This window comes from Delphinapterus leucas, chromosome 19 (genome assembly GCF_059928025.1).
Source record: "Delphinapterus leucas isolate spDelLeu-1000000601 "Yukka" chromosome 19, BTC_Dleu_Yukka2, whole genome shotgun sequence".
In the NCBI taxonomy this organism is placed as follows: Eukaryota; Metazoa; Chordata; class Mammalia; order Artiodactyla; family Monodontidae; genus Delphinapterus; species Delphinapterus leucas.
The window spans coordinates 16889144-16914612 of record NC_143147.1 but is presented as its reverse complement, the minus strand read 5'-3'; the positions used below and the strand labels follow the sequence as shown (position 1 = coordinate 16914612).

Sequence of the window (25469 nt, the reverse complement as noted above, 5' to 3'; positions counted from 1 at the left end):
CACCACACTAGACGGAGCACACCCAAGACAAAGACCGGATCTGCATCTTTGCAAGCTCAGTGACTGGGGAGGAGACTGCAGCTCACGTGGGTGGAAGTGCGGCGTCCCCCCTCCCCGGGCTTGTCTAGGAAGACCGGAGGACTGGACTTGGTGGCCATCCGGTTCTTGCGCCCCGGGGGTGCGGGGCGAGGGGCGGGCTGGCCTGACCCCGAGCCTCCCCTGGCTGGCCGCGGCTCCACCCGTGACAAGTTGCTGGTGGGGGTGGTGGGGACACAATGGCCGAAGCGGCGGAGGTAGCATTAAGTGATGGGGACACTGAGGGTGGCCCGGCGGAGAGGCCCCGTAGTGGCGGTGCGTGCGGCGCTGGGCTCCTGGGCTCAGGTCTCTGGCTCCGACGGTCTGGCCCAGCCGCCAGGGCCCCAGTCAGTCACGGTCTCATCCCGTGGTCTCCCGCTCGCAGCCCCAGCCCGCAGCTTTGAGGTCCTCCGGGCGGCCCACTCAGCCCAGGTAGGCAGGATGGCCCTTCCTGGCTCAGCGCCTCCAGGGCTGTTATCTACGGGAGCAGAGACCGTACGTGATGCGGCCAGGCCGGGTGCGCTGCCAGTCCACGCACAAGGCGGTCTCCGCGAGAACCGAGTGCAGGAGAGTGAAGGGGACAAGGTCATGCTGGGTAAGGAGCTTCTTCAGTGACTCCAAGAGTTATTTATGGGGACCTTGTGACCTTCGCAAAACGAAGTTTCTTCTGGGTTGGATGAGGGTCAGGTTGGCGGCTTCTTGGATTTGGAACAAGCATCACAGACCTCTGAATCCCTCTGGGATACAGAACTGTCTCTGTTCCGTTTTGAACTATTATCTAGAAAGTCAGGCTCACTGCGCCAGTGCTCGTCCCTCCCACCCCCAACCGCAAAAAATGCCTCTAGCAAATAAAATGAGACATCCTGATGCCTTGCAGTAATTCCTGCACTCAACTAAAGTAAGTTAGATTTGGTACAGTAATAAACAGAATTAAAGGTTTCTGAACAGTGATTAACATGACGAAAGTGATGCATAACTAACAGCATTGTCCAGTCTGAACTGAAGCGGGAAAATCTTGGTGTCAAGATCATTAACCAAGTAACAAAATTTAAACTATCCATTATTTATCGAGCGCTAACTCTGCCAGGTGTCATTTTAAGCACTTTAAATGTATTTAATCCCCACAAAACCTCTTTTAAATGCTATTACTGTCCACATTTGACAGATGAGGAAACAAAGGCACAGAAATGTTAAGTAACTGAAGGTCACACCGCAAATAAATGGTAGAGGCAGACAAGGCAGCCTGTGTCCAGAGCCCATGTTCCTAATGACTATGCTCCAGTCTCTTATGGTAATCTACTGAAATCTGGAAAGCCATGAGTGGTGCCAGGGAGAAATTACGGGAATGGAAAGAATGACATTTTTTTCTGGAAAATTAACTGGACTTCATAGTAAGCGTATTAGTTTCCTAATTACCACAAACTGAGTGGCTTAAAACAACAGGAATTTATTCCCTCACTGCTACGGAGGCTACAAGACCAAAATCAAACTGTTGGCTGGGCCATGCTCCCTCTGAAGTCTCTAGGGAAGGATCCTTTCATGCCTCTTCCAGCTTCTGGTAGCCCTAGGGGTTCCTTGGTTTGTGGCAGCATAAATCTAATATCTGCCTCCATCTTCATATGGTTATCTTACTTCCGGTTCTCTGTCCAAATTTCCCTTTTTTTTTTTTTTTTTTTTGTGGTACGCGGGCCTCTCACTGCTGTGGCCTCTCCCGCCGCGGAGCACAGGCTCCGGACGCGCAGGCTCAGCAGCCATGGCTCACGGGCGCAGCCGCTCTGCGGCATGTGGGATCCTCCCGGACCAGGGCACGAACCCGCGTCCCCTGCATCGGCAGGCGGACTCCCAACCACTGCGCCACCAGGGAAGCCCTCCCTCTTCTTATAATGACACCAGTCATATTGGATTCAGGGCCCACCCTAATGACATCATCTTAACTTGATTACATCTTCAAAGACCCTATATCCAAATAAGGTCACATCCATAGGTGCCAGGTGGACATGAATTTTAGGGGGACACCATTTAATGCAGCACAGTAGGGAAAAATTATTCAAGAATAATGTAAGATTAGGAGCTTGGGGCAAGGCATTACCAGAGACAAGAATATTAGAAAAACATGTCAGTTTCAGAATTGTAAATTTAGAAACAATCTGGTTTCCAAGAGAAAATATTCACCATTTCATTTGGTTGTGAGATATAGATTTTGTTCAGGAAGTCCAGCTGGCTCTTTAGCTGGGCCTTATGCTCTGACCACCAGATTTCAGGGTCTGGTCCTACACTTTCCAGGTCCAGAAATTTTACTTTGTCAGTGTACCTATCCAGAATTCTTCAGGCCAGGGAAATAGACCTACCCAAACCACAAGAAAGTGGTATAAAAAACAGGGGAAAATACAACTGCCTGATCAGAAATTGAGTGGGCTGTCAACACATTTTCTATCTAGGAAAACCTATAGAGGAAGGTAAATTCTAATCAGAAGTTTGCTTAGGGCTTCCCTGGTGGCACAGTGGTTGGGAATCCTCCTGCCAAAGCAGGGGACACGGGTTTGAGCCCTGGTCCAGGAAGATCCCACATGCCACGGAGCAACTAAGCCCACGTGCCACAACTACTGAGCCTGCGCTCTAGAGCCCGCGAGGCACAACTACTGAGCCCGCACGCCACAGCTGCTGAAGCCCATGTGCCTAGAACCCGTGCTCGGCAACAAGAGAAGCCACCCAATGAGAGGCCCACACACCACAACGAAGAGTAGGCCCCGCTCGCCGCAGCTAGAGAAAAGCCGGCGCGCAGCAACAAAGACCCAAGGCAGCCAAAAAAAAAAAAAAAAGAAAAGAAAAGTTTGCTTAGTGGGCATGGAAACAAAGCAAGGGCATTGTCAGGTAATATTAATGCAGATGTCATCCTGCTCTGATCACTTGGTATATCTACGTGCTCTTGGGAGGAGGGCAGGTGTCTGCCAAGGGGACAGAGAATATCCCCATGAGCTGGAGTGAGCACCCTCCCCTGAACCAGTGCTGGAGGCACAGGCACATTTTTGCTCTCTGAGTCCATCTTTTCTAGATGTAGAAACCTAGTGTTTCTTCATGTCAGGTTTAAGATAATTGATTAAGTTCCCCTGTCTTGATTATTATAATCATACTCCATCCAGTGCTCCTCTGAAACCAGGTCCTGGTAACCGTGATTGGACTTAGGAATTCCAGGATTTCCTTACCTCTTTGAGTTATTTCTGCATGTGGATAATTTCAGCCATTATATGTTGATACTTGCTGGTTTATTATTAAAGAGTAATCTCTTCCAAGTTCTATTGGCATCTTTACTTTGCTCCTTTGAAGGGATAGCAAGCCCACCCATCCTTCCTTTACCTCCACTACTCTCTATACTTCCCCACAGACTTATGTAATCCAGCACAGTGCTGTGTTCTTACTGGGCCCAGAGACAGCCTCTGCATTTAAAGTGGTGCTTTGAGGCAATTACTTTTCAGTCCTTCAGGGTTGACAGTTGAGATAAAACTACTTGCCATTCTTCTCCCTATTTATTGGGTATATCCACTAAATGGCCAAGAAGATGAAACTGTAACTAAGGGTCTCACCTCTCAGGAAAAATATGTCATAAACAACTCTTGAAGTATCAAGGCTGCTCACCACGATCCATCTAACTGCCCTTCTCACCTCCAGAGGTGGGCTCCCAGCAACCAAGTTTATCCTGTGTGATACCCCCTAGCCCCTACCACCACTGATTACAGTCAAAGTCAACACTTGACCTAAACTGGGATAACTGATTCTCTTTTCTAAGATTTTGGAAGTGGAACTAAAGAAATCTAGTTAATACAGGGCTGGTCTTTTGCATAAAGGAAATTTTACGATCCAGGAGCTAAGGTACTAAAGGAAAAAGACAGTTTGCCGAGAGAATGATGTGGACTCAAAGTCTGATTCAGTAGCTCTCCCGTGTGTTTCTGACAATCAGCCGAGTTTGGGAACTGCTTTTATAGACCATAGAGACCAAAGTTAGGTTTAGAAGCCTTTCTCTTTCCCAGATTATAACACATTTTTGAGAATCTAGAAGCTTAACCCAATCATAGAAATGTTTTACTTTGAACATTTGTTTCCCCTTCTAAGAATTTCTTTTCTCCTAGCATAGTGGAGGGAAGCCATATATATGTAACGAATGTGGGAAAGGCCTTAAATCAAAGCTCAGATCTGATTATCCATCACAGCATTTATACTTTTAACTCATGTTTCAGATAATGAAAAGAAAACTGAGAAGGAGGAATGGAAGCTAAAGCAGGAAATTTCTGAAGAAACAGGATCAGGACACCCAGTACAAATACCCCGTGGATCTAAATTCTTAGGACCCAGGGAAAGTGAGAACATCTTGGAGAGGCAACAGGTAAACTCAGCAGAGGCTGGACTGCTACACTCTTCTTTTGAGGAAAAGGGGTTCAGCCAAGTGAGCATTACCCTTAAGAAAGGAAAGCTTGACATTGATATGAAACTGAGAATTTGTGATCTGACCCCAACCGTTACACATCAGAGAGTTTCAACAAAGGGAAGAACCTATAGGTGCAAGGCATGTGGCCAGAGCTTCAAACAGAAGTCAGGACTTACTCAGCATCAGAAAATCCATACCGTAAAGAGAAGCTGTTAGTGCAACGAATGCGGAAAGGTCTTCACCAGGAGCTCTAACTTGGTTATATGTCAGAGCATTCACACGGGAAGGAAGCCTTATGTTGGTGGTGACTGAGGCAAAGACTTTAGCTGAGCTCCAATCTCATGTGACATCCACGAATTCATACCAAGGAGAATCCCTATGAATGTAATCAGTGTGGAAGAGCTTTCAGGGGAAGCTCAAACCTTATCCTGCACCAGACAATTCATAGTGGAGGGAAGCCATATGTATGTAATGAATGTGGGAAGGCCTTCAATCAAAGCTCAGATCTTATTATCCATCACAGCATTCACAGTGGAGAGAAACCCTATGAATGTAATGACTGTGGGAAAGCACTCAGTCAGAGCTCCCATCTTGTTAACCACCAAAGAATTCATACTGGGGAGAAACCCTATGAATGCAGCGAATGTGGAAAAGCCCTCCGGCAGAGTTCCCTTCTTATTCAGCATCAAAGAATCCTCAGTGGCGAGAAACCCTACAAATGCCCTGAATGTGGGAAAGCCTTCTGTGGGTGCACAGTTTCTCTTAAACATCAGAGACTTCATATTGGAGAAAAACTTGAATATGAGAAAGCTTTCAGTTCAGATTCAGAACTTAATGGACAGGAGAGAATTCACAAGGAAAAGAAATCTTATGAATGTAATGAATGTGGAAAAACCTTCCTAGGAAGCTCAGATCTTATTAGATATCAAACAATTCACACTGGAGAAAAACCTTTTGAATGCAGTGAATGTGGAAAGGCCTTCAGCAGGAACTCAGTCCTTATAGAACATCAGAGAATCCATACTGGTGAGAGGCCTTATAAATGCAGTGAATGTGGGAAAGCCTTTAGGGGGAGCTCTCAACTTATTCAGCATCAAAGAATTCACAGAGGAAAGAAACCCTATGAATGCAATGAATGTTGCAAGACTTTTATTCAGAGCTCAGACCTTATTCGACATCACAGGATTCATAGTGGAGAAAAGCCCTATGAATGTAATGAATGTGGAAAAGCCTTCAGATGGAGCTCAGACCTTGTTAGGCATCAGAAAATTCACACCGGAGAGAAAGTGCATGAATGTAATGAGTATGGAGAAACTTTCAGTCAGAGCTCAGGTCTTAGCATCAGAGACAGCACACAGAATCCTAGGAAGACAGTAATGATAAAATGTCTATATATATATATATATATTTGTTTTTAAATACTGTTGTGTCTACCTTTAGCCATCGTAACTATAATACTTGGAAAATTCTAAGCTTCTTAAGAGCGATTTTCATCTGATTCAGTTTAGAGTGTTCAGCCTCAGGCTGTGTGCAGATTTGTCCTTCCTAAACACTTTCCACAAAGACCTTGATGGGGTAAGCCTTTAATTACATTTTCACTCCTTACTTTATCATCAGAGGTTCCACACCACAGGGAAATCTTGCAAATGGAAGAACTTGCTTGTAAAGCACCTACATCATCACAAAATTGTGTCCTTGTGTGTCTTCTTCAGCAGCACCAGGAATATAATAACTTCTCCCATCTTTTTATCCATAATATGAACTGTACCAAGGGAATATAAGATAGGTGTGATATCCTGAACTCTAGAATGAATGGTTCTTCCTGGGACAGAGTCTAATCCAAAAGTCTGAAAATGGTCCTGATGTTTTCTCATTAGAATAAATGTCAATATATAGAGAAGATTAGGGAGTTTGAGCTTGTTCTTCCATTCCTAGTAAAATCAGATACAGAATCAGCTAGTTTAATTAGGAAAAGGAAGTGACTAGTAAATCATAGGACAGTTACCTTCTTTCATATAAGGGTAGAAGTTGTGAGGAAATCTCTTCTGTAGGATTTTAAAGTATAATGGCACTTTGGAATCTGATATACTGAAATCCAGGTTCTGTCACTTTTAATCTATGTAATCTTAGGCAATTTTTTTTTATGTTTCTGAGCCTTGGTTTTCTCATATGTAAAATCAAGATAACAATACCTCCCTTGGGCTATCGTGAAGATTAAATGAGACAGTTTTGTTAAGCATTTAGCAAAGTTCTAGACACATAGTATACAACAAATGATAGATTTTTTATCAGTAGTTCCTATGGGCAGTGATTATCTAAGGCATTTTGAAGGAAAGGAGACAACATATTCTCCCAGGCTAAAGCCTTCTGGAAAATTACATGATTCTGCATTTCCTGATCCTACTTGAAGTCAGAAGGGGCTTGGCGTAGTGTAAGTAAATGGTAAGGATTGGGGAAAGTGGGGGTGGGGGGGATTTATACAAATTTTCAAGGATGCTGTATCTTTTTTCTTCTTTTATTTTTTGTGGTAAGAACACTCAACATGAGATTAACCCTCTTAACAAATTTTTAAGTGTATGACACAGTCTTTTAACTATAGGCACAGTGTTGAACAGCAGACCCCTAGAACTTACTTATCTTCCATAACTGAAACTGCACCTGCCAAATAGCAACTCCCTATTTCTCCCTCCCCCCAACCCCTGGCAACCACTATCCTACGCTTTGCTTCTGTGACTTTATGACTATTTTCGGTACTTCGTATAAGTGGAATCATGCAGTATTTGTCCTTCTGTAGGATGCTGTATCTTGGAATAATAAAGTTAGCAGTGAATCTGAGAGAAGTTATATAGCACTATAGAGTTGAATTAAGATTTTTCTTGGAGAGGCTAGCGTTAAGCTGAAAGTATTAAGAGGTCAAATCAATAAGTATCTTGCAAATATGATAGTGAACTCTAATTCCTGTAGGTGGCTTAACTGGTTTTGAGACAGTAATAATCAGAGAAAATAAGGAGGTCTCAACTTTTTCACATGATAGAAGGCAGCAAACAAAAGTCCAGGACCAGATGGCTTCACAGGCGAATTCTATCAAACGTTTAGAGAAGAGTTAACAAAACCCTGATACCAAAACCAGACAAAGATATCAAAGAAAGAAAGGAAGGAAGGAAGGGGGAGGGAGAGAGAGAGAGAAAGAAAGAAAGAAGGAAAGGAAGAAAGGAAAGGGAAGGGAAGGAAGAAAGAAAGATGGAAGGGAGCAAATTACATGCCATATCATAAAAGGCAAATTGTAGTGAGTTGGAAAGTCTCTTTCGACCATCTGAACTATTTCAAAGGAGTCGAGGCACTGTTGTATAGTTTAATTTTTGTGTTCTTATAACTCATCGGGTCTCCAGTCCAGTGACCTTTCTATCCATTGTCCCTCCCTGGTTTTTACCCTTTCCTATTAGATACCTCTGTCCAACACTTCAGCCACTCTTTTACCAATATCCTTTTTGCCTCATTCTTCAGTCACGTGTACCTGGCCAAAAGAAAACTACCATGGACAGTCCTAATTGTCCTTTCCTGAGCCTGCACCTGGGTTGAGAAAGAAAATCACAAACCTAGGGAGACATAGGCCTTTGGGCACTCAACACTAATACAATTCTAGTGGGCACTCTCTCCCATTGTCTGTAATACCACTTAACACCTCCCCCTCTCTTTGCACATCTAACCACCCACCCACTGCCCTTCTTAGCATGCGATCTCTTCACAAAGAAAGTAGAGACCTTTGCACAGAAACATTTTCAATTTTCTGCTTCCATTCCTTTCCCTCACACATCTCTCATATACTGTAACCAACTTTGCTCCCTTCTTAATAGAACTGCCTTTTCTCATATCTAGGGGGTCATCTTTCTGTCTGTGCTTTCTATCCCACTCCCTCTGGGACCTCGCCGCATCCCATTATCCCATCTCCTTCCTGTATCTTCACCTCTCTTCTCCACTGCCCCTTCCCAGATGTGTACAAATATGTTCAAGTATCTTGCGTCCTAAAAACCAAACAAAATTCAACCCCAACCCATTTTTTCCCTTTGTAGCCAGTTTTTGCAGGATCTTAGTTCCCCAACCAGGGATCAAAACCGCAGTGAAAGCACAGCGTCCTAACCACTGGACCACCAGGGGATTCCCACATTGTCTCCAATTCTTAACTCTCTTCCTCAACCCATTGAGGTCTCTCTCCCAACACACTATCAAATCTGTCTTTACCAAGCACACCAGTGACATTGGTCACTAAATCTCCTCTTGAGCTGGCTCCTTTCCTCCAAACCATTTCTTCCCTGAAGCAGGATGGGTTTGAATGTAGCAGTTGAGGATGTTGAAAATAGAGCAGGTAAATATGTTGATGTCCTTTGGCTGCAGCTAGAGTACAAATCATTTCTCCTTTCAGCTTCTGAATCTCTCATGAAATAAAGATTTGGAGGAAATTTCTCCCTACCTCTGATGTTTATGAGATTAGAAGACCTAAAATTCTGGTCAGTCATGTGACACTATGCCCATGTCTTGTATGGTTGGGCATGAGTTAAGCCTATGGTGAAGAGGGCCTTGAACAGCTGGGGACGAGTTTGGAAGGACTGGTTTCTCTGTCTCTGGAGTTTTATTAGAATCTTGGGTAAAATGATTTTTCCTCATTACCTCTGAAGGGTATCCATGACCATTTTTTGGATGTGTGATCAAGGAGACTGTACCCCCATGTGCTTTCTTTCCTCTTAGCATAAAGAATCTGGATCAGATCTGGCAGCACCTTGAGATCCTGAGAGTGAAAGTGAACTAGGCTTCTCTGAGCCTTGGTCTTCCATTGCTGTTCTACTTGCCTCAGAACTGTTCACCTTTTTAATCCATCATACACACCACTATTTGATTTTCTTGAAATACTGCTTTTATTATCTCACACACAGACATGCAAACTCACATTCAGAAAGTAGCCAGTGGCTGCCCATTACCTAAAGTAAAAGTTCTTGGCTTGGCATTTAGTTTGAGGTCTGGTCTAATTACTGTCCCTAAACAGCTAATGCATTGTCCTGACTCTTATCTCAGGCTCTCCTGATCCCCTGCGGCATTCAGAGTCCCCACCGCTTAAACTCACTTTTTCTTTAAACACAGGCAACGTGTCTGACAGGTTCTGGTACACACTCAATTCTTTAAAGGAAAATGCCTTGTCGCTTTTTTTTTTTTTACATTGTTCATTGTAAGAAAAATTCAAACACTGAAGCATGACTTGTTTGAATGAACAAACCAAAGTCCTTTGTTTCTCCAGTCTCACAGCTTACAGGAAGCCATTATTACATTGTAAATCTTTTATGCATGTTCTTTTTTCTTCACACTCCCTACACATTTAGCTTTTTTTTTTTTTTTTTTTTTTTTGGCGGTACGCGGGCCTCTCACTGTTGTGGCCTCTCCCGTTGCGGAGCACAGGCTCCGGACGCGCAGGCTCAGCGGCCATGGCTCACGGGCCCAGCCGCTCCGCGGCATGTGGGGCACGAACCCGCGTCCCCTGCATCGGCAGGCGAACTCGCAACCGCTGCGCCACCAGGGAAGCCCCACATTTAGCTTTTTGAAAGCAGGGAACTACGTTTTTGTATCCCCTCTCCTCCAACCCAGACCTAGATTCACATATATATTTTTGTTCAATAAATGTTTGAATGAATGTCCGAGTTTATAATTTTCTAGTTTTGTGGCAGTTGTTGAAAACTATAGTCATCACAGGAGCACAGTATGTGTAATTTCCTTTCTTTTCTTTCCATTCCAGATGTAACCATAAACTAGTCACTGCAGAAAAAAATTCAGGTTATATTATATTTTGCTTGCTTGGTCAAAGTATCCATTTATTTCAAATTAAACTTGGTGACTGGTTTCTAGTTGAGTGTTTTTGTTGTTTTGGCTGTGCCACGCAGCTTGTGGGATCTTAGTTCCCTGACTAGAGATCCAACCTGGGCCCGGAAGTGAAAGTGCCAGAGTTCTAACCACTGGACCTCCAGGGAATTCCCTCTAGTTAAGTATTTTAATGATTCCCATTTAAAACTAGGTTGTTTGCCAGAAAGTGGTGCTTCATGTTACATCTAAATGTAATTGCTCTCTAGCACTTTCTTGGGGTCTTCTTACCCACCCCCTGCCACCCCCTGCCACCCCCAGTCAGGGTTGTTTTATATACATTTGGCTGGTGCACACAATTTTGGTAATTTATATTTTGCCAGAAGATCATCCATTTCATCTAGGTTTTCCAATATCCTACCCTAAAGAAATGGTCTCTAATTCTTTTCATCTCTTCTGATTCTATGGTTATGTTCTATTTCTCATTCCCATTCTGGTTAATTTTTCTTTTTCTTAATAAGGCTCTAAACAAGTTTATCGGCTTTATTGCTCATTTCAAAGAAATTAGCATTTGAATTTATCTCTTCTTTTTAATTTTTCCATGTTTTTTTTAAGGTATTTATTTACTTATTTATTTGGCTGCACTGGGTCTTAGTTGCAGCATGGGGGATCTTTTTTTTAGGTGCAGCCTGTGAACTCTTAGTTGCGGCATGTGGGATCTAGTCCCCCTGCATTGGGAGCGCGGAGTCTTAGCCACTGCGCCACCAGGGAAGTCCCCATTAATTAGTTTTTATCTTTACTGATTCACTCTTCTTTGCTTCTTTGGGTTTATTTTACTATGATTTTAAAGTTTCTTGGGACTTCCCTGGTGGCACAGTGGTTAAGACTCCGCCTGCCAATGCAGGGGACACGGGTTCGAGCCCTGGTCCGGGAAGATCCCACTGGCCGCGGAGCAACTAAGCCTGTGCGCCACAACTACTGAGCCTACACTCTAGAGCCCGCGAGACACAACTACTGAAGCCCGCGCACCTAGAGCCCGTGCTCTGCAACAATAGAAGCCACCGCAATAAGAAGCCCATGCACTGCAACGAAGAGTAGCCCCCGCTCGCTGCAACTAGAAAAAGCCCGGGAGTAGCAACAAAGACCCAACACAGTCAAAAATAAATTAATTAATTAAAAAAAAAAGAAAATTCAGCTTAAAAAAAAAAGTTTCTTAAGGTGACTTAAATTGTTTTTTATCTATTTTCATTAACAAGTGAGGTAGTTAAGGTTATACATTTTCAAGCATGGCTGTTGCTAGGTCCTATAGATTTTACCACGAAGTGTTCTGTTTATTGCCTGTCCCTAAACAGCTAATGAATTGTCCAAATTCTTATCTCAGGCTTTCCTGATCCCCCCTGCAGAATTCAAGAGTTTGTAATTTCGCTTTTGATTTCCTCTTTTGATCCAGTTGGATTCTTTTCTTTCTGATTTTTACTAGTTTGCTCAAGTTCTAGTGCATCCTATTTTTTCCCTTGTTAATCTGGACGTTCTACTGTACTTTTCCATTCCCATAATGGTTACCTCCCCTAGAACTCATAATCAGACGCATATTTCTCTCATTATTGGAAAAGAAGATGGCAGTGATTTCCTCTATCAACAAGTCCTTTTTCCCCTACCCCAGTAAACTGCAACCTTACATTTCTTTTTACTCCTCCGCAGGAATTGTGTTTTATTTACTAACGGACACGCATAGGCCGGTGGTTGGGAATATTTTCTCCCTGGGGGTAACTTCCTCCTCGGCTGTGACCCTTTAATCAGGTCTGGGAAGATGTAACGAGAAAGCAGAACGTAGAGGAGGAAACGCTGCAAAGAGGCCACGCACAGCCTGGAATTTCCCTGCCGTTTAAATCGGCTTGGACGGCCCCTGGGCCTACAACTGAACAGAAAAGCGCGGCCCTCCAGCCATTAAGCCAAAAGGCCCGCTCACGCCGGCCCCGCTCCCCTGTCCAAGGACTGCGATTCCCAGAGCCCTCCGCGACCGGAGAGGTCGCGGCCGCGGGTGCGCAGGCGCACACCTGCCCCCGCGGGTGGGCTGGAAGCGCGCTACGCAGAAGTGGTCAGATGGGAGCTCCGGGACCTGCGAGGTGAGTCTTAGCGGCGGCGCCCCGGGTGTCGCTCTTCGGCCCGCGCTGCTATGGCCAGTCCCGGAAGGCAGCGGCGGTTTCTGCAGTGAGCACACCCCGCAGGCAACCCTGTGAGGAGCCGAGGCCAGACCGCGCGGAACGGGGTCTGGGTCCCCACGGTTCCCGTGCCCGGTTGCACGGATTACGTCACGTGTTGTGGAGGGCGGTGGCTGGCCCGGTGCGCCTCTTCTCTTCTCTGGAGATCCCAGGGGCTAAAGTGAAGGGTGGGGAATTGTAACTGGTATGGAGGACAGCCCCCTCCCCAGGCGATCGGGCGGTCCCCTGCCCAGTGCCGTGCGCAGGAGTTCAGCTGCGGGCTGGCGCCGCCGGAACATCACCCCGAGAAACAGCCTTCTGCGCTGGTCTTCCGTGCTTCCTTTGTCCTCGGCCAGCGCCCCTGTTTGTGTGCCTTTAATGGCCTCTGGGTGCGTCCCACCTCCTTCCCTTTAGATTTTCCTGACGCTGGACACCTTACCCGAGACCACGTCTTGCCCATAGCAGCCGCATCTCAGGACCCTACTACAGATCCTGGGCGTTTGAATAAGACTGCCTCATAGGAAATTTAAATTTTTCTTTTGTTGTGGCCACTACAGGAACTTGAGAAAGAGTGAGAGGCCATCTGGGAGGAGGCTGCCTCTTCAATACCTCTGAGAGTCAGTCACCTTGCACTGAAACGTTTCTCAGCTCTGAGCTCTGGAAACTTGGGTTTTGCTTAAGACTTGTTTCTTCCAGTGGGATCCCGGAACACTTTTTTTTTTTTCCTGCTGTTTTCTCCTGCTATAGCATTTATCTAGTTGTATTATCTAGTGTAGCAAACTCTTTACATATCTGTCTACCAGATTGTAAGTATCTCAAAGGCAATGACTCTTACTGGAATAAGAATCTGGAGAGGAATGGAGAAAAAAGTATTAAAGGGTATAGTACAGGGTTTGGCTCTTGGTAGATTCTGAGTGTGTGTTAATGAATTAAAAAAAAAAAAAAAAAAAAGAAAGAATGGGGCTTCCCTGGTGGCGCAGTGGTTGAGAGTCCGCCTGCCGATGCAGGGGACGCGGGTTCGTGCCCCGGTCTGGGAAGATCCCACATGCCGCGGAGCGGCTGGGCCCGTGAGCCATGGCCGCTGAGCCTGCGTGTCCGGCGCCTGTGCTCCGCAACGGGAGAGGCCACAACAGTGAGAGGCCCACGTACAGCAAAAAAAAGAAAAAAAAAGAATGATTTCTACTTATGTTACAGGGTGCCCCTGAAAGACTCCTGCTAGTATGGGCCTTCTACAGAGCCAGTCCAGGCTAGGATGGCTGGATCACTAACAGCAGCTGAAACTCTGACCCTTCAGGATACACAGGGTCAAGAGAAGATTATGATGATGGAGCCAAAGGAAGAGGAACAGTCTTGGGAGTGTGAGACCAGGCTACATGGGAACCGCTCTCCCAGTCAGGAGATCTTCCGCCAACGCTTCAGGCAGCTCTGCTACCAGGAGACTCCTGGTCCCCGGGAGGCCTTGAGCCGACTAAGGGTGCTCTGCTGTGAGTGGCTAAGGCCCGAGAGGCACACCAAGGAGCAGATCCTGGAGTTGCTCGTGCTGGAACAATTCCTGACCATCCTACCGGAGAAGCTCCAGTCCTGGGTGCGGGGACATCACCCTGAGAGTGGAGAGGAGGCTGTGACTGTGCTGGAGGATTTAGAGAAAGGACTTGATGAACCAGGACTGCAGGTGGGAAGGGGAACATACGATCTGTTGTGGGAGCCAGATCAATGACCTTCAGGCTGGACAGAGGGGCAGCAGTAGGGGGAGTTGCCAAGTTCAAAACTCTTTTGGGCCAGGCAGAGCAGTGAGTGTGTGCTTCGGTGTGTTTTTTCTGCCCTCAAGTCCTGAGTAAGACTCTAGCTCCTCTTCCTGCCCCTGTGCTGACTCTGAGGAGGCTCTCCAAAGTCTCCTTGGAAGCTTTGGCTCCACAGAAACCGAGTGGTGCCTGATCATCTCCAGGTCCCAGGCCCGGCACACGGACCTGCACAGGAAGAGCCGTGGGAGGAGAAGGAGCCTGTGGGAGCAGCCCAGGAGAAACCAAGCATCCAGCTCCAGCCTAAGGAGACCCAGCCTTTCCCAGAGCGTGGTGAGGAGCAGGATTCTGTGGGGAGGGAGAGGAGGAGGAGAGGGTATAAAGGGCACAGAGTAGGTGGTCAAAAGTTGGCTATCCTCATCTTGCCCTTTTACTATTCTTACCTCTTAGGTGAGAGACGTAGCCTGTTTCATCACTGTAGTAGCTGTAAGGATTAAATTTCAATCAGAACCTGGCTGTAAAGCCTCACCAGCATCTCCGGGCTTTAGAGGGCCCTAAAACAGGACCAGAAAATACTTCATTCACTTCCTGCCTCATCATCTCCACTGCCCTGGGCTACAGGCCAGCCTGGAAATCTTTTTCAACTTTCTCATGACTCCCAAAACATACTTTTTAAGCCATAACACACTCCACGTGAGACACAGCCTGTCATCACCATTATCTACCACCTACCCCCCACCTAAAAGCCCTATTTGATACCCTCTTCCATCTACACTTCTGCCCTTCAGATTCACCACAAAAACTTCCTTTCCGGCCTGCCTTCATCCCCACAAACATCCTCTCCTCCTTCCTACGGCAAACTAGAGGGAGAGCCTCAGGACCACACACTGGCATTGCTGAGTGCTGTATAACCTCATGAACGATCGGGAATGTGACATGAATATTTTGCTAATCAAGAAGACTCTATTTAAATACTTCATTTTACACCACAACCCCACCACCATCAGACAAAAGCCTACGAAAATTCAAATTCTTGTTGGCAACAAAATGGGAAAAACTAGAAATGGAGATTAATCTTAGTGTCTGCTCCATAAGTATGTTTTTATTTCCCAGCACTTCCTTGCCTTTCTTGCAGAGTTCTCCTTGTCTCCTTTACTTTTGTTTTGTAAGTCTCTCTTCAAAGCTAACTACTGTTTGACTTTTTTTTTTCAGCAAGCATGTTTCAGATTTCTTTAACCACAAGCATTTAACCTGAAAAATAACGTATTTTTAAAGTCTTGCATTACCTTATAGCAATTGCTTTTTGTCCTCTTTAGACTACAGAAAGCATTACAATTAAAAGACAAAAAGCGTTAGAGATGTTTTAAAAACCAAAACGCAAAGCACTCTTCTCTTCGTTTTTTAAGGAGCAGGTCAAAGGGAAAGGCAGAAAGCACCAAAAAGGCAGTCGTCCCTTCAGTAAAGGAGCCAGCTGCTTGGGGATCCTTTTCTGTGGCTAGAGATTTGTGGGGCAGGCAATGACGGGGAAGAGGTGAAGGTCACGGAGTCAGGAGGAGCAGGGTCTTTGCGCGTTTAGGAACATCCCTTTTCCCTCAACCTGTGATTCTCATTTTTCCCTTCCCACACAACATCACTCCCCAGTTTCTTGCAACTATTATTTTTGCTCATATTTTTGAAGAGTAAATCCTAAAAAAAGAAGGTCCTGCCTTGAAATTTATTTTTCAAATAACATTTTTGCAGTGTTCCATTAAGGAAAATTTAGAAAAAACAGATAAGGGGGAGGGGGGAGAAAAAAGGAGAAACCTTATCCCCTACACAATCCCATCACCAACAGATGACCAGTGTTCATATTTAAATGACTTTCCTTCTGAATTTTGTCGTGTGTGTATATTGAATATTTTTTTAAGCTTTTATTTTCATGCCAGAAATCCTAATCCAAGTGTCATTTCTCCATACCTCCAGAACAGGTATATTTACATTTTCCGTCAGTTGTTGCAGAAGATGATGCAGAGCCCAAGGACAAAGGGTCGTTGCCAGAACCACCCATTACTGACGTGGAATCACAGGTGCTCAGAGAAAAACTCACCACCAGCACCTCTACATTTGAAGCTGCCTCTGAAGTTGAGGCCCCTTTAGAGCAGCAGCAGAGAAATCTCAAAGGGGAAAGGCTGAAGCAGTCCCCCGCTCAGGGGAAAAGCTTCAGGCAGATGGTCATCACCCTTAAGACAACTCCCACAGGGAAGAAAGACCATGAATGCAGTGAATGTGGTAAAGCCTTCATTTATAACTCACACCTTATAATCCACCAGAGAATCCATTCTGGAGAGAAACCCTATAAGTGCAGTGACTGTGGGAAAACTTTCAACCAGAGCTCAAACCTCATTCAGCATCAAAGAATTCATACAGGAGAGAAACCCTACGAATGTCATGTGTGTGGGAAGTCCTTCAGGTGGAGTGCTCACCTTGTTCAACATCAGAGGGTTCATTCAGGGGAGAAGCCCTATGAGTGTAATGAGTGTGGGAAGGCCTTCAGTCAAAGCTCATATCTAAGTCAGCATCTGAGAATCCACAGTGGCGAGAAACCTTTCCTATGTAAAGAATGTGGGAAGGCCTACAGATGGAGTTCTGAGCTTATCAGACATCAGAGAGTTCATGCCAGAAAAGAGCCTTCCCAATGGACTGTGGGTGAGAAAGTCTCCAGACAGAATTGTACCTTTGTCTGATCAGTTTTAGGACTATATTCCATAAAAGTTATAAGCACCTTAAGATTTTTCCTGTGTCTTTCTTGATTTAGGAAAAAATGTTTACCTAGTCCCACCTTCAGCTCATCGCCTCATGCCCTCTGTTTGAGATGACTGTATCAACTAGCATGCCTTTGGCTGCGAGTAACAGCCAAGATGCCGACTTCATTAGGGTTCTGGGCCTGGCACAGAGCAGCTGTGCAGGCAGTGGCCATCCTATATTAGTATTATTGTGAATGGGCCTTTGGTCCTGGCCCTTCCTCAGCCCCATACTGGGCTGCCTCTTCGGACAGGGTCACATCTACAAGTGTCCAGGCATGAGACAGAAACCACACTTGTTCTTTGAGCAGGAAACGTTTAATACAAAGAAGTGCTAGCTAGTAAAGGGGGATTATCTGTTAAAGGAGGTAACGAGATCTTAATTTAGGAATAGCAGCATGGGGAACAGCTACTACCTCTAGGACTGAGGGAGAGCATCAGAGGAAGAAGCAGACCTAGGAGAGCCAACCCTCCCCCACACCCCCAGCCCAAGACTGGACAGGTGAAATTCAGGCCTGACTGGACAGGTGTGGCTGCCCCAGGGGTATGTGCGAGCTGGTCTGTACAGGCTTGCAACAGCCAGTTCTGCACTTCTTTTCGCCAGCCTGCACTGAAATTGGTCATGGTGAGAGTATTCATGCCGTGGAAGTCAGGAAATGCTACAAATCAGGGCTTTTCTTTTTTAACTAGTTGTTAAATATTGACACTGGCTGGTGAAGTTCATCAAGGCTCTGCAGGTCAGAGCAGGAAGCCACTGGTCGAGGTGCCCACAAACTCACCAGAGGACGGGTGCTGCACTGTAAGGACAAGAAGGAAAACTACCAGAAGGACAGGCCCCTTCCCCTTTGCTGTGTCCCTCCAGTGCCCTTTACTGGCAAAGCCTGACACTGTGCCAGCTGGCAAAGGGGAGATGTCGACAGTTCCAGCTCCAGTCTCATAGAGTACGGCAGGGGACGGCAGACTTGGAGTGAGGAGGTGATTATTTGCTAACTGGCCCATGTTATAAGCTCCTTTCCACCTCAGGACCTCTGTCCTCATTCTCCATTCCCTAACTCCATGCTCTCCTCCCAGATAGTTACATAAGTCACATTTTACTTTGTCTAGATCTCCACTTAAGTGTCACCTCTTGAGAGAGGCCTTCCCTGACTCTGAGATACAAGTTTTATTTCTCTCTCACATAAATGTCCAGACGTGAGCAGGTGGTCAGCAAACAGCCCACAGGCCAAATCCATCTCGCGGCCTGTTTTTTAAAGCCCACAAGCTAAGAATGGTTTTTACATTTTTTTAAGTGTAAAAAGCAGGAAAGAAGAGTTAAGTGACAGACTGTGGCTCACAAAGCCTAAAATATTTACTTCTGGCCCCTTACGGGAAATTTTTTTCAAGCCCTGGTCTAAGGGACAGCTCAGTTTAATTTCACCAGGTACGTCAGGGACCCACCTTGCTCCTCTGTCCCCTGGATTAGGATGTGTTTGTCTGCATGGTTGATGCTGGATCCTCACCGTATCCCCATCCCATTCCCCAGGAAGAGTGAAGTAATGGTCTCAAAGACTGGCAATTTCCTTTTCAGCAGGTGTCGCAGAAGGGGACCCAATCCTTTGGTGAAGATTCAACTACACAGCCACATCTACCTACCAGCGAGGCTGGAAAACACCTCTAGCAGGGTGACAATTCGCCCAGTTAAAACTGAAGAAGGAGAGAACAAATTTGGGAAGACCGTGAGCATGCTCCACCCCATGGAACATCTCCCCACTTCTGCAGCCTGGTGCTGCGGACTGACTGGCGGAGGAGAGTCCTGGTCCCTGAAAGGGCAGAGCAGGATCTGGGAAGCAGGTGATGTGGTCAAGGCGTCAAGGTTATGGATTAGAGCTCTGGTCTTGGTGGTGGTCACTCCAGAAATAGCCATCACGTTGCCTGCAGCACCCTGTATTCATCACTGAGAAGAGCTGAAACCAGAATATTTTGTAGGCAAAATGTTGACCTGAGGCCATCTCTTCTGACTTCGTTAGTGCAAAAGAAGCTATTCCAACAGCAGAGGTTCTGTATACTTAGTTTGGTTGTATTACAGGAACTAGTTCTGTATCCAAGAGGGGCTCCTGGGATTTACAGGTGCCATACTGGTCCAATCATAATCTGTTCGTGTTTCTATGTATGAGTGCCCTGCTCACAGGTGCATTTTGGAATTCACTGATAGCAGAAAGTTCCCCTAGCTGTGCAGCTGAATAAACAAAAGAACTGGTACCTGCTAACGAGTGTGGTCTTTTGTCCACAGCGGGAGATAGAGGAAGAAACAGATTGTTCCCCCTCTCAGGAAGCTGACAGGCAGCCTGTAGTTGAGAGAGCCCTTCCAGCAGCAGTGGTCAGTTCAGCAGTGGTGGGCTCTGCAGGCAGGCAGCCAGTACAGATCCCAAAGCTCAGGACTCACTAGCTGCGGTGATCCTGTGAGTTCATGAGGGCTGCCCGAACAAAGTACAATAGACTGGGTGGCTGAAACAATAGAAATTTATTTTCTTAAGATTCTGGAAGCTAGAAGTCCAAGATCAAAGTGTTGGTAGGGTTGGTTTCTTCTGAGGTCTCTCCCCTTGGCTTGCAGATGACCACCATCTCCCTGTGTCTTCACATGGTCTTCCCTCTCTGCATATCTGTGGCCTAAATTCCTCTTATAAGAGCACCAGTCATCGTGGGTTAGGGCCCACCCATATAACCTCATTTTAACTTCACTACCTCTTTTTTTTTTTTTTTTCGTACGCGGGCCTCTCACTGTTGTGGCCTCTCCCGATGCGGAGCACAGGCTCCGGATGCGCAGGCTCAGCGGCCATGGCTCACGGGCCCAGCCGCTCCGCGGCATGTGGGATCTTCCCGGACCGGGGCACGAACCCGTGTCCCCTGCATCGGCAGGCAGACTCTCAACCACTGTGCCACCAGGGAAGCCCTCACTACCTCTTTATAGACCCTATCTCCAAATGCAGACACATTCTGAGGTACTGGGGATTAGGACCTCAACATGAATTCTGTGGGACACATAACTCAGCCTTGGGTAAATCACTCTCCTAGTCTCAGCTTTCTCTTCTGTAAAATGGGGGAAATAATAGTACCCATCCATAGGTCGTGATGGGGATTAAATTCAATAACACCTAGCCCAGTGACCGGAACAGGTAACATTAAAAAATGTTAGCTTAGGGCTTCCCAGGTCAAAAATAATTTAAAGGAATTAAATAAAAAAAAAAAAGTACCCCACAACATTACAATTTACAATGCCTGGCACCCAATCAAAAATTAAAGGCATGCAAGAAAAAGGAAAACATGATCCATAATGAAGAGAAAAAATCGATAGAAACAGATCCAGCAATGACACAGATGATAATTATTAGACAAGGACACTGAATGCAGCTATTATACTCCGTATGTTCAAAAAGGTAAAGGAAAACATGAGCACGGAGAAAGACAGAGAAGAGATATTAACAAGACACAAACTGAATTCTAGAGATGAAAGATATGTCTGAGATGAAAAATGTACTGGATAGAAACTACCCAAAATGAAATACAGAGATTAAAAAATACATTTAAAAAAAATAGATGAACAACGCATCAATCAGTAAGTTGTGAGACAACTTTAATCAACCTAATACATGTGTAATTAGAGTCCCAAGGGGAAGAAAGAGGAAAGCAGAAAAACTTTTGAAGAAGTAACAGCTAACAACTTTCCAAATTTGCTGTAAACTATAAATCTACAGATCCAAGAAGTTCAACAAACACAAAGCAGAAGAAACGTGAAGACAGATACACCAAGGTACTATCAAAATCGAATTGCTTAAAGCCAGTAATAAATACATAGGCAGCAGAATTAGCTGAGATATGGAATTTCATTTTAGAAACAAGAACTAAAACTTATAAGCAGTAGAAAGAAGTTCTGACTTTTCCTATAAGCACTTCACAATGGAATTCCCACTTGTAAAGGAAGGAATCTTCTGTGATAGACCTGCAAACATAATACATTGGCCCTGACAAAGAAACAGTGTTATAATGGTAATCAGATTCCCATGTCAACTCACAAGGGCTACTTAGTGTCCTTAAGGTAGATGAAATAACGTACATTTAAGATAAAACACAGAAAGAAAAAAAAAAACAGGAAATAAAAATAAGTACAACGTAGTGGTTAAGATGCAATTTTTATTCTCTTTGAATTCTAACGCTTGTGGGAAAGATCTTTAGCTTGGGGTAAATCAGAGGAGAAAGAAAGTGGGTAAAAGAGAAAAAGAAACTGCATTTATTGGGCTCCTACTATACACAAAGCAGTGGACTGTCAGATATACCATTTTGTACTATACTCCGACAAACTTGAAGCGTGGGTATTTTCCCCACTTTATGGATGAGGAAATTGAAATTCAGGGAATAACCAAGATTAGACAATCCAGGATGAATTCTGAAGGGATTTCTGGGTGTGTTTGGGGTCTTTACAGGCTGGTAGCACTGGTTATTTGGTTGTTTGCCTTAAAAACAAATGGCTACTTTTTCCTTGATTCACTTGCATTTCCTGCATTACTGCTGTTTCTTTGCTTAATTGGAATTTATTTCTAGCTAATGAACGGGTCCACGTGGCATAGAGAGAAAAAAGGGACACTTTTCCCCAAGGTACCTGAGAAAACATTTTAAGAGAAAAAGAAGCTCTCCCGCTCTCCCTCTCTTCCTTCTTTCCTCTTTCCCTCCCTCTCCCTCCACCATGTGAGGACATAGTGAGAACGTGGTCACCCACAGCCAGGAAGAGAGCTCTCAGTAGGAACCAAATTGGCTGGCATCTCAATCTGGGATTTGTAGCCTCCAGAACTGTGAGAAAATAAATTTCTGTAGAAAGGAATGAAGGAAGGAAAGAAAGAGAGAGAGAGAGAGAGGGAGGGAGGGAGGAAGGAAGGAAGGAAGAAAGAATGAAAGAAGGAAAGAAAGAGAAAGGAAGGAAGGAAGGAAAGAAGAAAGGAGGAAGGAGGAAGGAAGGGAGAAAGGAAGAAAGAAAGAAAGAAAGAAAGGAGTTAAAGAGGCATTGCCTGTATTCAATGGACAGAACATCCAGCCTGGCAGGGTTCTGCTGTAGATAGTGAGGCTCCCAACATATGGTTTGTCCTGCAATAGATTCTAATCCTTTCAATAACAAGTCATTTAAAAACTAATTTTCAAGGAATTCCCTGGCCATCCAGTGGTTAGGACTCCACGCTTTCACTGCTGAGGGCCCAGGTTCAACCCCTGCTCAGGGAACTAAGATCCCACAAGCTATGTGGCTCAGCCAAAAAAACAAAACAAAACAAAACACACAAGAGCAACTAATTTTCAAGATTATCCTGAGCATACTACTACATATGAAGAAAACATAAGCCTGTGATGATGCTGAAGCAGCTGCAAAAATAAGAATACTGAATCCCAGCAAATACATTTAAGATATAGCTCACATGAAGAAAAAAATATAATATATCCAAGAAGATGGAAATAATGTATAAAAACAGAAACGAGATCAAGAAGTAAACAAAGCCTCTTATGAAAGAAAGATTTTGAGGATGGTACAGGTGAAGTATCTGATTTGGGTTTTGTTTTGTTCCAGTGCTGAAAGTTGCAAGGAAAAGAGGTGTGTTTAAGGCAATCTGTGGCTATCTTGTATTTGAGTAAATCGTATAGTGGATCAATTCTCTCAGCTAAAGAAAGGTTTTGGTTCAACTGTTTAACATTTTACGTGTCCCCATATCACATAAAGAGATATAATTTATATTAGATGGGTGATATAGACCTTTAATGCCGTGGCCATCATTTTAGGGGATAAAGGATCTGCATAGAAAAATAAAGGACAGCAAAGGCATTATGATTCTACATTCAGTTAATTAAATTTGAAATGTCCAATTCATCATTTATGGCCTCTTATTTATTTAATTCATTCACTGGTTAATTTTTGAGTGGCAACCCTGGGCTGAATGCGATACGCTCTTCTACAACAAGGTAGCCCTGTCCTCAAGGAGCAGGACAAAATTAGCTGGCACAAAGGGCATTTCCAGTCTAGTGACATCGGTAAAGAAGAGGAAAGATCAGAGCAAAGTTTCAGGTCGGAATGAAAGTGTCCTACAGTGAGTAAATCCCCAGATCGCTGTGCACTGTGGATGCTCTGATGCTGAAACTGGTGAGAGTTCTGATCAGAGGCTTTTCCGCATTGGTATTCCAAGGGCCTCTCCAGTACAAGTTTTCTGATGAACTCCAAGGTGGGAATTCTGTCTGAAGGTGGAATTCATTACATTAGCAGGGTTGCTCACCAGTGTGAACTCTCTGATGCAGAGAATCTCAGCTCCACCCGACCGCATGAAGACCTCTCGGGTCTTTCCCACATTCGCTGCACTCCTGGGATTCCTCCCACTTGGGAGTCAATGGAGTGGAGTGTGGATTATAGTCCTCCTGTGACTAAAGTTCCACCCTGTCCCCACCACAACCCAGCTCAGAGAATGCCGACATAACCAGCAGATCAGGGGCACAGAAGCATTTTTCTCCTTTCTAGATGATGTTTTGGGTAATCTGCCCACTCCAATGCATAATCACCCTTCTTAGCAAAAGGCCTCAAATAATCAACTCTGCTGGCCACCCTGCGCTCATTCCCTCCACATCTGTCGTCTCAGTTCCTCCACCAGCCTCAGAGGACAGTGCTTTCTTCCTTCTTTCTGAAGCCAAACCTGCCTTCTGTACCTTGAGTATGTCCTTTCCCACTGCCACTAAATTAAATTTTAATAATTAGTTATTAGATAAGTATCTTAATAGGCCTGGTTGGAAGTTCGAAAGAAACCGGGCGGCGGCAAGGACTCCATGAACATCAGGGAACGGCGGAATAGATCCCACCCTGGGATGTGAAACGTCCTCACAAACGACAAATCACGGCGGCCTGAGAGACGCCAGCCCAGGTCCCGTCCGGCGGGCGCCCCAGTACTTGACTTCGGGGTCAGCAGCGCGCAGTAGCCCACTCTCGGGGCCCTCCCACCTCAGCCTCCGGCCCCCACCGGTCACCAGCAAAAAGGCACCCCGGGCCTCGACCAATCACGCCGCGCGCCGCCCCGGCCCGCCCCCGCCCGCCAGGTGGCGCACGGACAAGGGTCCCCAGGCTTCCGAGAGCGGCCCCAGCCTCAGGGCTCGACGAGGCTCTTATCAGTACCTCTTGGTCCCGGAGGCAGTGGTGGCCGAGCGCGTTCGATGACTTAGAGTTTCGTCGGTGTCGGTGCCGGCAAAGTTGGGTCCACCGATGAAAACACTGTCTGCAAAGCGTAGAACAAATAAACATCAGCATTCTCGTCAGCGGCACCGCAGGAGAGATGCGAGTCGCGGCCGAGCCCCAGTGCGAGGCCCGGGCTGGAGACAAGGACGTGTCAGGGACGGCCAGCGGGTGCAGAAGGGTGAGCTCGCGTCCTGGGGCTCGAGGAGGGGGCCGCGCCTGGCTCGTCGGCCGCCGCTCCCCAGCTCTCAGGGAGGAGCGGGTTTCCTGCTCCGTGGGAGAATCGAAGCCTTCTCGCCTACTCCCCACTCCGCAGGGCTGACCTCTACTGCATAGCTCAAGTCCCCACCAGCCTCTTAGCGCTTAGCCCCCCCGGGCGTTGCACAGGTCCCAACGCGTCGTAGGGGCTCAGCAGGTGGTTGATGAATGTGCAGGGGCCCCGTTATTGAGGCTCCTCGCCTCAGGTTATCACCAGAATCACCATGTCCCGCTTCCCACTGGAATTTACTGAGGTTCCAACTCCCGAACTTTCAGGGGTTCACCCAGGCGGATAGTCTTGGCATAGCTTCATCCCCAAAGCTGAGGGATGTGATGAGGTAGAGGTTATTGCGGGTTACTTGGTAATTTGTTTTATAGGTAAAACTTTGATTTCAGGACCGTGTAAAGGACTACAGAGGTCCAAAGATGAGTTTCAGATGGTCCATGAGTTCCCTGAATTTGCATGCACATTTTTCTAGATAGAGCTTTCCTGAGTCTCAAAGACCCCGTACCTAACAACCTAAGGAAACTGCCTCAGACCAGGAGTCACTCAGGAGAACATGTCAAAACAAAACAATAATAAACACCAGCACAGAAATCTCAGTAACATTTTTTTAAAATCCAAAATATCTTTTTTTTTTTCCCCCTGCACTGCAAGGCTTGTGGGAACTTAGTTCCCTGACCAGGGATCGGGCCCTCAGCAGTGAAAGCACGGTGTCCTAACCACTGGATACCAAGAAATTCCAGATCCAGAATACCTTACATTAAGTTGATAATCCTGAAAAACTAACTGTATCTATCTAGATAAACAAAGTAGGTAACATTTGCCCTGTCATGAAAGATAAAAGACCTCACCAAGCAAAGCAGAAGATCAAGGACCGAGTAAACAGGACTTCCCTGGTAGCTCAGTGGTTAAGGATCCGCCTGCCAATG

At 45.7% G+C, this 25469-nt stretch overlaps 1 protein-coding gene, 1 non-coding gene and 1 pseudogene across 3 annotated transcripts in view; 2 read left to right on the top strand and 1 right to left on the bottom strand.

Annotated features, from left to right (window-relative positions):
- On the top strand, window positions 1-13639 carry LOC149744816 (uncharacterized; annotated as a pseudogene). Its single transcript, XR_016388871.1, has 2 exons — window positions 1-670; window positions 4308-13639. The product of XR_016388871.1 is annotated as an uncharacterized LOC149744816 (transcript).
- LOC111185952 (uncharacterized) overlaps window positions 4279-25469 on the bottom strand; it is a 36111-nt gene continuing 14920 nt past the window's right edge. Inside the window, exon 2 of the transcript XR_016388875.1 lies at window positions 4279-24321. This is a non-coding gene — a transcript (uncharacterized LOC111185952). The remainder of the gene's footprint in view (window positions 24322-25469) is intronic.
- On the top strand, window positions 13742-18617 carry ZNF232 (zinc finger protein 232). Its single transcript, XM_030763381.2, is given in 4 exon segments — window positions 13742-14209; window positions 14483-14609; window positions 16239-16963; window positions 16965-18617. Coding segments are annotated over 4 exon segments (1317 nt in total). The 5' UTR covers window positions 13742-13789; the 3' UTR covers window positions 17010-18617.